The 16946-nt window shown below is 43.6% G+C and overlaps 1 protein-coding gene across 1 annotated transcript in view; it reads left to right on the top strand.

The window, feature by feature from the left end:
* Nucleotides 1-14205, top strand: part of trip4 (thyroid hormone receptor interactor 4) — a 55404-nt gene extending 41199 nt beyond the window's left edge. Inside the window, exon 13 of the mRNA XM_056607462.1 lies at nucleotides 13783-14205. Coding sequence (XP_056463437.1) covers nucleotides 13783-13847 — 65 coding nt within the window. The 3' untranslated portion in view covers nucleotides 13848-14205. The remainder of the gene's footprint in view (nucleotides 1-13782) is intronic.
* The last annotated feature ends 2741 nt before the right edge of the window (nucleotides 14206-16946 follow it).

Below are 16946 nucleotides of genomic sequence, written 5' to 3'. Positions count from 1 at the left end.
ACGAGGAAATCTAGGGTGTGTGTGTGTATGCGTGGCTACAAGGCTGGGGTGTCGACGGAGAAGGTTAAAAGGTGTAGGCATTTATCAGGGAAGTGGTTCACAACTCTTTTTTCCTCTAGCATCCAGCAGTTGCTAGGGGGAGTGCACTGTATGGGATGGGTGTCTGTTTGTTTGAGTAAGTGCATTTCAACCAGTCTTGTTGTTATTGTTGGTGTTTGAATTGCACGCACACACACACTCACACTATTTGCCTCCCCCTTCCTTCTGGTTTAATTACAATTGATGGCACGGTGACGACGGTCTTCACTGCTGTTGGTGGAATAGAATGAGTCTGTGCCAAGCTGCTGTTAAAAAGGCTATCTCACCCACACACACAGTTTGATCAGTAATCTAGTCTCAGCATAATCTAAATGCCAATGTCTATCCCCAGCCAACACTGCATTTACATTCTGATTAGATGTGGCCAAGCCCACTTCATGAGGGCCCTTTTGAATAACACGGCTGTATCACCTTTCACACTCCCGGGGCGGCTGTAAAGGCGAATGGAGAGAAGAAGGATTCATGATATTCTGTCCCTTTTGAAATGTCCCTTTCACACAAAGTAGTTTCGGAAGTAAAAATCCCATACAGGCTTTGATTAAAAGCCATTATGTCGTAACCATCCAAGTTATACTTACAAAACGTGCCGTTATATTGGAAAAACGATTGTCTATGCTTGTGTAGAAGCCACACATTAAAGAAGTTCTCTTTTAGTTTTTTAGAGTAACATGTTTCCCTTAGATAAATGGAAAGTTAGAGGATTTTAGAGGAAATTAGCTCTACATGTTGATAAATATGTTGATATATATGATAAAAAAAGTAAAAATATATGATAAAGCACTAGCAGTGCTATTTAGTTATTTGCGTGATATAAAAGCTAGGAATACATAAAGTTGAATGAATACGTAACTGGAATACGATACTTAATTCACATGTATTAAAACTCCCCCTTGAACCGCACTCATTGGGAACCAGTAGAACCAGCATTGATGGACGCGTGAGAGTTGACTGCAGTTAGGAAAGAAGGAACGTTCCATGTCGCTGACAAGGCTATAGACTATATGAAGTACTATGCATGCAGGCACACACACAGACACAGTATATGACACAAATTATATTAACAAAATAAAACACTAATAATGAAAAAGGTTATAAGATGCTTGAAACGCGCTTACCCATGTGGTTGTAAACAAGTTCACAATGGTTTACGGGATGAGTAGTTTTCTTCACTAGGTTCATAAAAATAATGTACAAAGTCTTGTACATTATAGCCTTTTCTTTCGTTTTCAAATATCTTCTTTTTTTTCTTATCAAATATTTATGGTCACGACTAACCTGACAGATGATTCATGCCATATACAAGCCACATTTATTGTCAAATTGATAATGTATGGTTTTCTTTTGGCCTACGATAATCATAGGAAAAGCGATCCCATAAATATTAATTTTGAGTTATAAAAAAAAAAAGACTGATGATTGGCTTGGTTCCAGGTTTAAAACTATTTATATAATGATTTTCTGAAAAGTCAATGGACAAAAGGAATGGGAAATTGACTACCAGAACCAGAGTAGTTCAAAAAGGGGGGCGGTCACTGTTGCACTCTATTATGGCGACTGAGGATTTAAGCAGTGTTCTAAAGCCCCCCCCCCAGCATCCGGATTCGTGGAGCTCAACAAGGGCCCTACCTCTTCAGAAGAGGATGAAATGCACATGGATTTATTAGACAAGTGTCAAAGCGGGACTTAATGCCTTATATCCAAATCTACGTTTTTTTCCCCTGCAAAATAGAAAGTAAGGCCATCTGTGTTGGATTGATTTTTTTAGGGGGGATTTTTTGTAGGCAGCAGCTTGATGCTGTCGTATGACAGGTTTCAGTTCTACCTCATCCTTTTGATTTTGTTCAACTATTTTCTCAAGGTGCAGCCTTCTAACCTTCAAGATAAGATTTTAACTAGATACCCACACACTTTTTTAATGGTAGCACTTTACTCTGACAAGAGAGTGGGAGGCAGAGCTAATGTGAAGGGAATGAAACATCTTCTGGATGACTGCCCTAATTTCCCTTCCTGAAACGGGTCCCTGAAGGCAGGGAAGAATTCCCACTTCCCTCCCTATAATCCTTTCCAAGGTTTCCTCCAAGCTGGAGTTTCCACATGTACTCACCAACCTCAAATTTTGCATACCTGTTTTGGTAATCAACTACTACTTTTCTCAAAGCTACTGAGAATTGTAGCAATTGTCGGTGACTCCATGGCCCAATCCCATTTCTACCCCCTACCCCTTCCCCTTACCCCTCCCCCTTGTCTTGAAGGGGTAAGGGGAAGGGGTAAGGGGTAGAAATGGGATTGGGCCCATGTTTCCGCAGGGCCGTCAATGCACAGCTTGTTAATTATGTGTTGAAAAAGAGGGACGAATAGATTTGCATTCAAATTGATTGTCCCATCATACATTTCAACTGCCGTTTCTCCAAGCAGTCGACACAAGGGTGATTTGGGAAGTGATTTTAGAAAACAAAACAAATGTGTAATCTGAATTTGCAATAAGGTTTGGGTAAGAAATACGCCCGCATAAATTCATGGGCTAAAAAGTCTTAACCATAATTCTCAGAAAAATCTTTTTTATTCAGCAGTGGGTAAGCAAGCAACGTAGTTGTTTTACTTTTTTGAATTAATAGCATTTTTTTAGCATGGCTTTGTCCGTTGTTTTAAATATCACCAGACCAGGCAGAGCAATTACACTATTGATCAAACATGCAAGATAGTGGACATACAAGCAAAGGTTGACCGTAGTGATGAGTGGCCGATAGTTGTGATTTACTAGCCTGCACACAGAGCCGCCATTAACCTAACACTTTGTTTTCATCGCAACGTGGGGCATGTTGGACCATGTGAACACGTGAGAAGCAGATTCAGACAAAGTGTACTCTCAGCTTAGGATCATGTTAGCGAGTGATTGATGACTAACAAGATGCCAGCCTCTCCTAGAGGATGCCTTCCTAGAATTACTCACAGCCACAGGGGAATCTGCTCCCTGCAGGGACGCATTAGGATGGGGCACTCCTAGAAACAAATAGGCTATTCCCTAGATTGTTGCCAGTTCCCCACCCTCTGCGCCTGCAAAGCCTGTTCCTGCTTTTTATTGAAGTTGACATATTTTACGACTGGAATGCTTCAAAATCATCATAAACCGGGATACAAAGAGGTGATAAAAAGAGGTGTTTCAAGAGGATATAACGTAACCTCAAACAGGTTTGGCCCTTTTGATAGTTCCAACTTCTCACTCGTTACAATTCAATGCTTTTCAAATCATAATGTTACCAATAATAAACTTTCATCATCTATACTGAATATTCTTCATTCAGCCATGCTCTGTATAAATTCCTGAAAGATAGGCTTCAACATTGTATATCAAATACCATAGGACTAGGTATGACAGTAGTTGTAGAAGTTGAGGCATGGAAGTACTGAATGACCAAAATTATACTATTTGTATTGATATCTTTAAACATAGTGCTGGTTTTGGTCTGTGACATTCAATCAGAGAGTACTTTCACACTCTGTACAGTTTTTTTGATATTTATACTCTAAATACAATATAAATCCATTACCAAGGCTCCAGACTGCGTCGAAATGGTGGCATTTTGCGACCAAAATGTGAGAGTGTGCGACTTCATTTTTCATCTGGTCGCACATGTGCGTTTTACACGTTAAACGGGGAAGGGGCGCATCAACGAATCTGGAATCTAGCAGGCCAATGAGTGTGAGAAGGACAGGGAATGGCCACCGTTCGTGGCTAATGTGTGGAGGGGGAGGGTCCTAGAGATTAAATATTGAGCGTGTGTAATCGTCTCTGTGGGCATACTATTGACTCGTTCTTCTGACCTGCGGCTAGTGTCCTGCACGGGTCTTATTTTGCAAACCCACACCCAAAATACTTAAAACCGCATCCGACCCGTGTTCCGACAGTAGCGCAAATTACATTCCGCACCCAACCTGACCCGCTATAAATTGGTATCGACTTCCGACCCGAACCCGAAGGAAAATTAGACACATTAGATGGAACGCCGGCGAATTACACTATGTGTTGTTTGGCCTGGTGCTTTAGATTGCTGTGCAAAAAAAGCACATCATCCACTGTTGACGGTTTTAGTTGACTCCTCCGCCCACGTCCGACACAGTAGACCTACATTATTTTTCATCTGTTTCACCCAAATAGTACGGGTCACCAACCCGGTCAGGACTTTGTGCAATAAAGAGCTTTACACACGAGAGGCGTTTGTTGCACCTGCTGCATTCTCAATGGAGAGGCGAGCGGGCAGGGAGGCACAGCGTCCTGTCAAGCCTGTTGCTCTGTGCTTTTTGAACGCATGCATCTATATTCAAAATATTTATTAGTAATACAGTGAAAAAAATCCCATTGGCATGTTGATTTATGGTGTGCCCCTAAGATTTATGGTTACGCCCCTAGCATTTTCTGTTAGGGGCCACAGTGCTCCTAGTGAAAAAAGTTAGTCTGGAGCCCTGATTACACTTTTTATTATTTGTTTTTCAAACAATCAGTCCTTTTACATGACTCGAGAAAAACAAAATATTTGGTTAGTCCGAGTATGATTGGATTTTTAAAATGCATGTATACACCTTCAGGGCTCCAGAGTGCGCCTAATTTGGGCGCACATGCGCCTAGAATTCGGGGTAGTGCGACCAAATATTTTATTTGGGCGCACAATTATTATTTTTAATTTTTTTTACAGAGCAGTCTATTCATAATATTGTAATAACCACGGAAGAGGCAGTGAATGAAGTATTGATTAGACAGCGATTTATTAGATACCTAATAAACCGTTGGAACACGCAAGACCGGTAACAATAGCAACGCCGGTAAACAAACCCGCAAAGCCCAATCCAGGGGCCTGTACTACGAAGCTCGATTAGAGGGTTAGCGAGGTATGTTGAGCTGAAAGCATGGGTTAGCTGTACCATGAAAGTCGATCTCTTTAAGCGTCGCTGTATCACCATTGGTGACTTACGCTCGCAACCAAACCTGGTCGGGAGCAGCTTTCCAGCGAGTCTACCCGGAGATCGGCTACTTATATCGGCGTGCGCAGCTTCCTAGCCCCTCCTCCGATAATGGCGTCACCATTTGTGGGTGTTCCCATGGACCCCGGCGCACTTATCGTACAGGCGTCTCTCCGGAGACAGAGGGTTTTTCGGGACAGAACCGATCCCTTGGCATTGTCTGACGATATTCTTTATGAGAGATACAGATTCTGCATTTATTTAATGGTCAAAATATTATTAATCAATGGCGTAAATATCGACGGTGCAACCGGTGCAGCTGCCCGGTTGCCCCCCCCCCCCCCCCCCCCCCGTCAACAACTCAGCGCAAGGCAGGCACGGTCCAACGCGATCCATCCCTCAACTCAACAACTCAAAACTTGGGTGCACCATAAATACGTGCTGGTGCACCCAAATTAAAAATGTAGGCGCACCAGTGCACCCAAGGAAAAAGTTAGTCTGGAGCCCTGACCTTAGTCGGACTAAAGTCGGACCGAACTGGGTTTCTCATAGTCGGATTAAGACCCCTAGATTATTTGATTGATAGTCGCATTAATCGTGCATGACAATACATAATTCATTACCGTAAATCGGATTGGAATCGGATTTTGCGTTCTGCGCATGCTCGAGAATTTTTCCCAGTGCCGTGAGCCGAAAGTTTAAGGAGACGATAGTCGTGTTGTTGTCGAATGCTACCGTCCTGTGGCATTCTGCGGCACATCTTTTCTCCGAAATCACCAAAACCAAGAGCGTCATTATGCATCTATTTTGTCTAATTATCATGTACATCATATACAAAATGTAGAGGGATGTAGCTTCGTCTTCTTACGCCATCTTTCTTGAATGCCACCTGAGTTTGTTGTTGCTGGTGAGGTAAAGAGGTTAGCCAGTGGCTCTATTACCACTAGTTGAAATGGGTACAGCGCCACTTATCGTACCATGGTATTACATGCTTCGGCCAATGAATAGATTTTCTCTCCGCCATGTATACTCTGACAATTGCAGTTGTCCAATTGAGGAACACAGTCAAACTATTGCTGTAATCGGATTAGGCGGTGCATGTAAACGTACTGAATGTGGGAAGAAGCAGGGTGCTAATGTAGAGTAATGGAGAGTTAAAGTGCAGGTTAGCCTACAGCACAGAATCAAAAATTGTTTTCACACGTCCTCCGCCTTTTCCTCAGGACATTCGACCCTGAGGGTGATTCACACTTATTGACACCTGATGCTTTATCTGCGGATATCGATATCATTCCGACACATTAGTAGAATCAACAGGGGGTTTATGGGGGTGGGCTTGCAAGGGGTGGGATATGACGTTCAGTCATAGGTGGTGGGAAAGTGAAGCCGCCCTCACTCTAGTTTGTTTTGGTTTGACCGCAAACAGCACGGAGGCAGAACTCATTGCGATCATCTTAAATTATGCTGCAACGATGCATCATATATTCTTTTGCATCCACAACATCCGCATCGACCTATGAAAGATTGGAGCATTAGTTGGAGAAAAATGCAAGAAACGATGAAGAAGAAAGGCGTCGCAAACGACTGCGTTACCGGAGAAAGAGAGCGTTTCTTTTTGCTTAATTTCCCATATAGCAAACACCGGGACAAATGTAGTTCTGTGTTTAACTGACAAAACAGGGAGTGGAAGGCCGGGACCCTATAATGTTCAGCTAACTGTAAAAACATTTTCTATATATGCGTGCAGCTATGAACTTGTGTATTGTAATTTATTGTATGATAAACCCTTACCCTACTTTTTGGGTTATGATAAGATCTATCTTTTAGCGTTCACCACAAATTACTCTGAAAAGCAGTTAAACATTTAAATATTTTTCAACCATTCAGTGAACAAAAGGCAACAGGCTGATTATCATTTAGGAGGCCACTCAATGACATGTAACACGTGCGGGTCGGTTCAGTGTTCAAAGGTGCGGCACGGTTCGCATTTCCACTGCCAAAAGTGGCCATGATCCAGACTGAGCCGTAGACTTGCAGTACTCCTCCGTTGGGGTACTGAGACGCCTGAAAGGGTTCCGGCAAGATGGAGCTACACACGTCGTCCGTTGATTAAAAAGTTGCGCAAAAGTTTGACATCCTTCTTGGACGCCCTATATTGTTTCTCTTTGTTCATTGTGTCGCGTTCCTCTTTTTCCTTGGATTTATAATCAGGCTAAACTGTGTCGGGCGGCTATGAGGTCACGATGCTTAAACCCCGCCCTACCACAATGGTACTGTCGGCGGTGGAAACGCGAGCCGTAACTGAGCTGCGCCGAACCGCACCTTCACCACTCCAACAAGCCCCATCGAACTGTCCAGCCGCAGGAAATGCGCCATAATATAACACTAGCGCGTAGCCCCAAGTTCCAGAACTAAGTCAGATCGATGGATCAAAATACGATTATTTTCATCCAAACCATTACAATGTATCCATTGTTGTTTCACATTGTCCCCTATACTCGCAACCAACACACTGTGCTAGTGTTGCTATTTTCAAGTATTTTCTATCCCTGCTTTTAATGTATACAGTAATACATTCACATGTGAAACCTACCCAGACAGACTTCATGTTGGCCAATGAGTGGCTCCATCAGAGCAGCTGGGAGCTAAGTGCTTCTCTCAAGGGCACTTGTGTGGTGGTTCTTAAAGGAGGGGCTGGTGTTTCTAATTCTGTTTCCCCACCCAAATATTCCTGGCTAGTTAGGCAGACTGGCAACCAACCAGCCCCAATTCCTCTCATTATAGCTTCAGAGACACCACAGTGCATTGGGCAAGTCGTGTCACTGATAATAGTGGTATTAATAGGTTTGCCAAAATACTCACATACAATTCACATGTTTAGAAATGTATTTGTAACATAAAAATTTGTTTTCTCTTTTCCTTATAACTTCAGTACATATTATATTGAAATCATAGCCATATTGTTCAAATCCATGGCTGTAATAACAGTTTGGCCAGTTCCATTATTGTGCGTGAGACAACAGTAGCAGGTGCAGTAAGGTTTTTATTGGGGGGATTTTTCACACCTCCATTTTTGTCGGAGGCTGTAACCGAGCCTTTACATTGCGTTAGCTTGTTTTTCTGAAATATCCCGCAACCCACGCCACCCTCACCACCAACGTCACCAGACACTGGTTCTCTGGCAAATCCTGGTGAGCTGTGGTGTGCGTGACTAAGCCAGGCTGCCGGGCCGGAGAAATCACTGAGCCATCGCAGCCCCTCGGAGGCTGTGAAAACAGCTCTAGGCCACTGGCTGTTGGAGAGAGCATGGGGAGCGGGGGGGGGGGGGGGGGGGTCTGTTTCCTCCTGTGGGGGGAACCATCCCGGGGACAGCGTGCCAGCACAAGCATCGAGCTCAGCAGCACCTTCTCTCTATCCACTTGTAAATGCAGCAGCCAGCCAGCCAACGCAGGAAGGCAATGCAAATTAGGTGTGACTAACCTCTCTCTCTCTCCCTCTCCCTCTCTCTCTCTCTCTCTCTCTCTCTCTCTCTCTCTCTCTCTCTCTCTCTCTCTCTCTCTCTCTCTCTCTCTCTCTCTCTCTCTCTCTCTCTCTCTCTCTCTCTCTCCCTCTTTCTGTGTGTGCTCACCCTACTGGCTCTAAAGAGCTTTGTACACAGCCACTTTACTGCAGTGGAGTGCAGGGACAGCTCTCTGGGTGTGTGTAGAATGAAAGGGTTTAACAGGACGAGGCAGGCAATGCCAGAGGGACGGATAGGTTTGTTGAATTGGAGCTGAAAGGAAATATTGGATCGATTCTAGATTTTAGAGCCCTGAGCATGTGACAATGTCAAGACGGAAGCAGAATAATGCTTTTGTTTTTCAGATTCCATCTAGAGGAATCCTTTCTTAAGCAAAAATCGTACGCAAAATCTGCTCTGCTAGACTCAGACTTTGGCCATTATTTCTTTCATCGCACTACAAATAGGCCAGAATATTTGTGCTATATGTGCTTTGGGCTTTAAAGGATGCACCGAGGTTTCCTTACATTGGCATGTGCCTCTCTTATCCAGCTTGAGCAGAGTTGTTTAATTCCAAATTCATCATTGTGTATCCAAAAGGGGAGTTTGCTGTGTAGCATTTGCTTTTCGTAAGCCGCTTCCATTGACTTGTAGAGTTACAAGCAGCCTAGCTCCTGTTCATGTGAGGGGAATACACTTAAAATGACTTCCCAAAGATAACCAATGTGTTCAATGCGCATCACAAGTTAAATCACATTGCAGTGTGTGTAGATAAACTTTGAATAAGCGACTGTTAGGAACACATTGGAAATCTTTTGGAAGTATTAACAAGTTTTTGTAAACAACTCATCTGAATCCGGGACCGGCCATCACCAATTTACAGATATCTCTACGTATCCCTTTAAGGCTTATGCAAATCTAACATGGAAGAAATAATTAGTGTTCCTTTCATGGCAACCTAAAGTGGGTTCCTGTAGGGTTAGGGTTAGGAGTTTCAACAACCCAACCTATAGGAAGAGCTCTTGCCATAGAGTACAGAATAACACATTATTATTATTATTTAGATCATGAAATATCCTATGCATCAAAGTGCTTCTCTTCACATTGTCACGTGTATTCACACAATATAAATTGTGTGAATACACTGTTTCCCACTGTTACCAGGTCCATTCTCACTCAATGTTGTCAATTGTGAATTATTTTCTATGATTAAGCGCTGTATAAACACAATTGAATTTGATTGAATGGAAACACCTGGTGGAGTCGGGTGTACAATTTACATTTACCTTCTTTACCATTAAATATAAGATTGCAATGGCCTTATTATTCTCTGCTCTCGTCTTTCCTCCATTTCACTCTCTGGCTATTATGCTTCAGAAAGACTTATTTGGATATTTTAGACTGCTACCTCTGGAGAAAATGTTTAACTGATAAAGTTTGGGGCTATTACACTCAATATCAGCGGTGATTGCACCCTCCTCTCTCTCCCAGTTTCTCCCTCTTCTATTGACAACATACAGGCTAAATGTCTTGATGTCCTAGTTTGTTTCTATGAATTGCATGAACGTTTTCTTACAAACCAGTCATTCTGTGTATATGAGAAGGCAAAACAAGATGATACCGGTCCTTTTTTTGCAGATAAGCTGTCTGCCATTCATTCTTGTGATTCTTAAGGGCACTCTCCATGAGGGCGGTCTCTCTCAGTATTATTGACGTGAAAGAGCCAGTCAATGGACCTCTATGTAATTTCAATAAATATAGAGCTCTGTACCCTCCTGCTCCTGGATCCACACAGTGATTATACCATTGCACCATAGGCGATGGGGCCATCTTCTCCCATTAGTCCTAATGGAATGCATAGTGTGGACAACATTGTGAAAATGTCGATGGTGCTGTGCTGTGCGTGTGTGTCGGGTGCATTTGTGTGTCTGCGTGCACTAGCAGCCGTGCTCTTGTGGGTGTGAGCCCGTACTGCACAGTGTTTTTTACAGTCTTGATGATGGAGAACCAACCTCTCTGCAGACAGCCTGGTCCTATTTTTATTTTTATGGCCTCCTCCTCCCCAGCTGCAGCATGTGGGCAATAAACCTTTCTCCAGCAATCTCCAAACAGGGCAGCAATCAATGGGAAATTATCTCAGCCAATCGATGGGCCAGCCTTTCTATGGCACCCGCTCCTCCCCCGCATGTGCCCCCCCCCCCCCCCCCCTCTATCTGTATCCCTTTCTCCCCCTTCTTTATCAATCTGTCTCTCACCCGCCTGCTCCTCTCCCTCTCCTCAGCCATCCTCTCTCTACCTCTTTCTTTTTTCTGCTGTCTCCCTGCTTTTCACCACCACCACCTCCACCTCCCCCAACATCCCCCGCTTTACTAGTGCTTCCTGAATCTCCCTGCGCTCCTCAGCATCTACTCTGAAATGCGACAGCTCAGCAGCTCCAAAGCCATTAGCCGTAGTCACGTTCTCATATGGTGTATGCAACGCTGGCAGCTTGACTCTCTTCCTCCTCACCTCCTCATACCGCCCAATGCCGGTTGTTTGGGGACAGTGAAAATATGGTCTCATTGTGTGTTCTTCTTTTACTTTATGTTCAAACCGTTCACAAGCCTTCACACAATAAGCGTAAAAAAGCTGACATTGTTGAGAATCCTTGAGTTTCCAAATGTTCTTCGTGCCTCTTCGACAAGCTTTTCTTACACCTCACTCAGGGAATTATTTTCGGAAATGTTGCTCTGTCAAAATGCCAGAGCCCTTTTTCTCCGTCTCTCAACACATTATTATAAAGCAAGGCAGAGACGGATTAAACCAGTCTGAGCCGCCCTTACTTAGCACAGTAACTCTGACATACTCTCTGGAGGTGATCTTCCATCCCTCAAGTTCAACCTAATTGGGTCTTTAAATAAAACACCATCTGGACCATATTACTTTTCAAGAACAACCCTCGCTCTTCAACTGACATCGGTCACCTAGTCTTAATCATTTAGATATACTGGTTAAAGAACAACCCTCACTCTCCAACTGACATCGGTCACCTAGTCTTAATCATTTAGATATACTGGTTAAAGAACAACCCTCACTCTTCAACTGACATCGGTCACCTAGTCTTAATCATTTAGATATACTGGTTAAAGAACAACCCTCACTCTTCAGCTGACATCGGTCACCTAGTCTTAATCATTTAGATATACTGGTTAAAGAACAACCCTCACTCTCCAACTGACATCGGTCACCTAGTCTTAATCATTTAGATATACTGGTTAAAGAACAACCCTCACTCTCCAACTGACATTGGTCACCTAGTCTTAATCATTTAGATATACTGGTTAAAGAACAACCCTTGCTCTCCTACTGACATTGGTCACCTAGTCTTAATCATTTAGATATACTGGTTAAAGAACAACCCTTGCTCTCCTACTGACAATGGTAACCTAGTCTTATCAGTAATAGATACCCTTTGGCAGTATAGCCACCTGAAAATTCCAGAGGCACTCACCCAGCCTTCGCTCACTTCCTTCAGGCAAAACAGACACTGACAACCTTTGTAGATAGGGTTGGTCACCCTGTTTGTTCTACACCGTGTTTACACTGCTTGCTACCCATGGCGCTCAGCCATAATGTGACACCATGAAGAGAAAGCGCAAGTGACAACTACCAGCCATGCTTGTCACACATGGATCCCCTCCCCATCCCCAGCCAAGAGGAAGCTATCTCACGGCAACATGGGACAAGGAACAGGTTCTACTGAGATTACTGTGTGTGTCTCCTTTCAGGAAACACTAATTATTATTCAACCCAAAGTAGAACACGGAACAAAGAATCCTGCTTGAACATTCGAATTGTGATTTAAAACGGGCGTTTGTTTCTTGGGAGCCCTTTGAAATGGGTGAGCAGTGAATCATGCTGCATTGTGGCTTGTAAGTGTTGGTGCAATGTTGCAATCATGCAGTGCCTGCAGATGCTACCATTTGGTTTGGATAAAGATTATGTAAATATGAAAAAAAAGAAAAAGCCATCTGGCTTGTGTAATGTTCCCTGCAAGTAAAGCAGAATGCGTGGCGTGTGGCCGCCGATTCATACATGACACATGCACTCCCATGCAATCGTAGCGTTGTCCATTGATGCTTTACATTTTTATGACTCACAATCGCCTCTTTAATGGTACAACATTTTCTACGTTGTTTTCACTGAATTGTTGTCCTTTGTAGTTGTGTGTCATGCCTGTGAAGGAATTGTAGGGTAATTTGTTGCATGCAATGCTGTAAAACTTCTCTTAAATCCCAGGAATGATAAACCTTCTATTTTGGTTATTCAAATATATTTGCATGTTTGCCTTTTGTTCTTATTTTTCCTTTCACACGGTTTCTCTTGCCCTTATCACTGGATATTTCTTCAGGGCAGCGGCCCCTCTTAGCAATGTAGCACATACATCTTAATGACCAGATTAGGAGTGTCTTAGTGTTCCGAAAGCATAGTTGTGGTCTAATCTCGCCCGGCAGTGAAGTAAACATCCACTCTGGCCTTTTACCCCCACATCAAATCCCTCTCTGTCTCTCTTGCTCCCTCTGGGCCATCTCTCTCTCTCTCTCTCTCTCTCTCTCTCTCTCTCTCTCTCTCTCTCTCTCTCTCTCTCTCTCTCTCTCTCTCTCTCTCTCTCTCTCTCTCTCTCTCTCTCTCTCTCTCTCTCTCTCTCTCTCTCTCTCTCTCTCTCTCTCTCTCTCTCTCTCTCTCTCTCTCTCTCTCTCTCTCTCTCTCTCTCTCTCTTCCCCCCCCCCCCCCCCCCCCCCTATCTGTCTGTTGGGGCTCCCTCTAATCAGCAGGCCTTGAGCTCTTAGAAAGGTCACTCTGTCCCTGTGATGGTGTTTTGATTCATCTCTCTCCCTGCCCACCCATCCCCATCTCGCTCACTTTCACTCCCTCTCAATGTGAAATTCAATTCTTAGGAGCTTTATGGAATGGGAAACATACGTTTACAATACCAAAGCAAGTGTGAAATAAAAAACAAAATACACTTATAACGAAATAAATACTAGAATTAAGAAACACAGCTCTCATATTGAAGCATTGCAATTTAATATAGAAATAAGAATATGGAAAAATATACTACTAAGACTTGTGCTTCGGCTGTAATAAACATTAACACAGATCAGTAGAGATAACTTCAATGAAAAATAATAAATGTGAATACAAACAAGTGAGAACGTCAACAACTCTCCCTCTCTCCCTCCCCCCAGGGAAGCTGGAGAGTCAGTGCCACCAGGGTGCCAAGAAGGGGCTGGTCCCATCAGCTGCAGACTGACGTCACAGAGAGGAAACACAAGAGCAAGACAAAGGCACGGTGGGACGGGGTACACTTCGTGGAAATGTGGGAAATGATTATGTTCCAATAATAGCCCTGTTCTCTGGCCCACAGGGAAAACATTTTGGGTTTTAGTTGGTTTGCTATCTACATACTGCCTGAAAACAGAACTGGCAAAAGCTATTTTTGGTTTGTTCAACTGGGAAAAATACAATGAAATGTAAATTGGACATTGCAAGTAAAAGATAATATGTTCCAATATTCAAATTAATGTGCCCTAAGTTTTGTATAAATGTGATGTATTTCACCAATCTATCAATTTGCTCAAATAAAATTTGTCTTTTGCAAATCACTTACTTACTGCTTACTTATTTACTTTTGCGTCTTTCCTTGTTCATTTAAGAAAGGGTGGACTTTGAATTTGTACATTTAAAACATAACCAAAATTGTAAGAAAACAAATCCATTGCTTATATGTATCGGGACCCTTCAATCTTTTAATATTACTCTGAATGCACTTTTCAGGCTCAGGGAAGCAGCTGTAGACGAAAACATTTGAGCTCCATTGTAACTCAAGAACCTATTTGCCACAAGAGCAATGGCGTTCCCTTTCTTTTCTCTTCATTATTGAGGCAACAATAGTTGTCACATGCAGGCCTCCTGGATTCATGGCAGGCTGGCCCCAGTGTGATGGAGAGTCCTCGTAGTGGCGTTGGCATCTTAACCATGCGGGTGGGACATGAACAAAGGTGCTGTATCTGCACACGCGGACACCAGAGTCTGGTCTCCATATCGAGGTGAACTGTGTAATCATTCACCTGAAGTCTAGAGTGCTAAAGAACACTCAGGTTTCTTAGACTATGTTATTATTTTAATGAATTATTTAATGTCATTCCTTCTGCTTCATTTTTTATTGAAATGTTGAAAATAGCCTCGGACTGTACGCATTTTTCCTTCTCTGTTTTCAGGAGTTATTTGGCCCATTTATTGCCTAGGCCGGGGTATATGTTTGCCACAGTGTGAGAAGGGAAATAAATTCATTGCATGACTCATCAACACATACACCGATTCCCAGGTTGTTGTTTTTGTGTATCCATGCTTAGCATTGTTATTCATGTTGATTAGCCGAGATTTACCCAAGCTTGAGTCGTGGATTAGCCAAAAGCCTCTGCTTCACTCTATTCAGCACAAGACCACCTAATTGCAATAGCCCTCCCAGCCATCCAGAAGGGGTTCTTTTGAGAAAAATATAAGTTCACACAAGCAGGGGCAGTCGTCTCACCAACCGGCCCACCTGGTGTGTTATCATCAAGCCTGTGTGAATAAGTGCAAGGTATGTTTAATGTATTTTTTCATAAACAAAAGATGGAGAGGTGTGTGCACGTGCGGCGTGCGTGCATGGGCATAAAGGCATGTGCATCTGTGTGTGCATGAGAGAGATTGTGAGTGTGAAACTGGCCTTGTTTTGTTGCACACACACCCATTGCAAGAATGAGCTGTTGTAGATGGAATGTGAGCCTCAGCTCTTCCTGTTACTGAATCATAACACGCAACCTTCAGCAGCCCTGTCCTTCCTCCCTACTCCGGCCGCCAAGGGCCTGCCGCCGCCTTGACTCCGCGCCCTGCCGCTAACCACACTAAAGGTTCGGAGAGCGGGGGGAGGGGAAAGGGGAGGCGGCTGGGGATTTTGCAACATAAGGGTCATCATCCGATCCTGACTGGAATTAGCTTCTCATAATCACCAACTGCTCTGAGGAACGGACTGGACTTCCAGCTTCTCAACTTAGCGTCCAGAGGAGTCTCAGTCACGAAGGCCCGAGGGTTGATGTCCTCTCTGGAGCCCACAGAGGTGGTCCTGCTTTGAAATGCGATAGACTAACAATTCCGGCAGCGCAACAGCAGTGTTCCCTGCTCCATTCGCTAGTCGGGTCTCTGGTTTGAAGAGCAGCGGGCTCTTTGTACACTTGCAAGGGGAGACTGATTGGGGCTGGAGGGTGGGGGGATGACAGAGCTCCCCTGGTCGCCCCCCTCCTCTCCTTCCCCAGAGGATTGGATGAGGAATTAGTCTGTGGAACACTTGGCGGAGGGAGGTGGTGGTTTGCTGGGGAACAATACAGGCGAGGAACAGCTTGTGGCTCATCCGTCTCACTGTCTCACAAAACACTGCCATCCTTCAAAGGGGAGGATTCCACTCAATGCTGCATGCTCAAAGGAAGAAATAATATTGATGGCAATATTGAAAGAAAAAAAAGGCAATGCAGGGGTTGCCTCATCAAAAGCAATTTGTCCCCAAGTGTGATGGCTATTAAAATCGTACTGATATTGTCAATCTCCAACTCGACACGTGAATCATTGGTTAATTCTCAACATTAATGTGTATGTCATTTTTTGTCATCCATCTGATCCCTGGAGGCTTAGATTTAGTGCATGGGAGACATTATTTCCTTATGAAACCAATGATGGCTTGTGTGTCAGACGTGCCCACCCCCCACCCGCCTGCCTGCCTTTGAACAATCTGATCTTTGTATGGCTGTACCTTGCATGTCCAAGTGGGGTGTACTAGAAAGCGAAAATATTTATATCTGGCTCACCCTCTCTACAGGATGAAGGCTGCCGTAAGAGGACCTGTTTTTCTTTGTGTCAGCCAAGTGGTCTCAAAATGTTTAGACTACCTTTTACAAAATGTTTGTGATGTTTTGTGACAAAAGGTTACAAACTTGTTTAACATTTGAGAGCACTTCAATACTTTTTTTATTTGTTGTAACAAATAGCTATCATTTGCAGGCATTTGTGAAGTGTCATGAGAAAGTGTTGACAATGACATTACAATGTGTTCTGTTATCCTTTGACCTAACTCAATCAGATGTTGGTTGATGCAGCGTATCCAAAGCAGTAAATGGGGGAGGTTAAGAAAAGTATCCTCATGGTATTCATTTTCCACATGGGAATGCTGCATTAACATCCAGTCGAGTTATGGAACTCCCCTATTTTATCAACTCCCATTCCCTCCCATTAAACTGAAACCAAAGCAGGCTCCCTGTCGGTACACTTTATGTTGCCTTTTGGCAAACATCAAGGAGACAGTCCTGTAAATATTTTA

This window comes from Gadus chalcogrammus, chromosome 14 (assembly GCF_026213295.1).
Source record: "Gadus chalcogrammus isolate NIFS_2021 chromosome 14, NIFS_Gcha_1.0, whole genome shotgun sequence".
NCBI classification, from domain to species: domain Eukaryota; kingdom Metazoa; phylum Chordata; class Actinopteri; order Gadiformes; family Gadidae; genus Gadus; species Gadus chalcogrammus.
The sequence above is the reverse complement of the archived record's forward strand: the minus strand, read 5'-3'. Positions and strand labels throughout refer to the sequence as shown.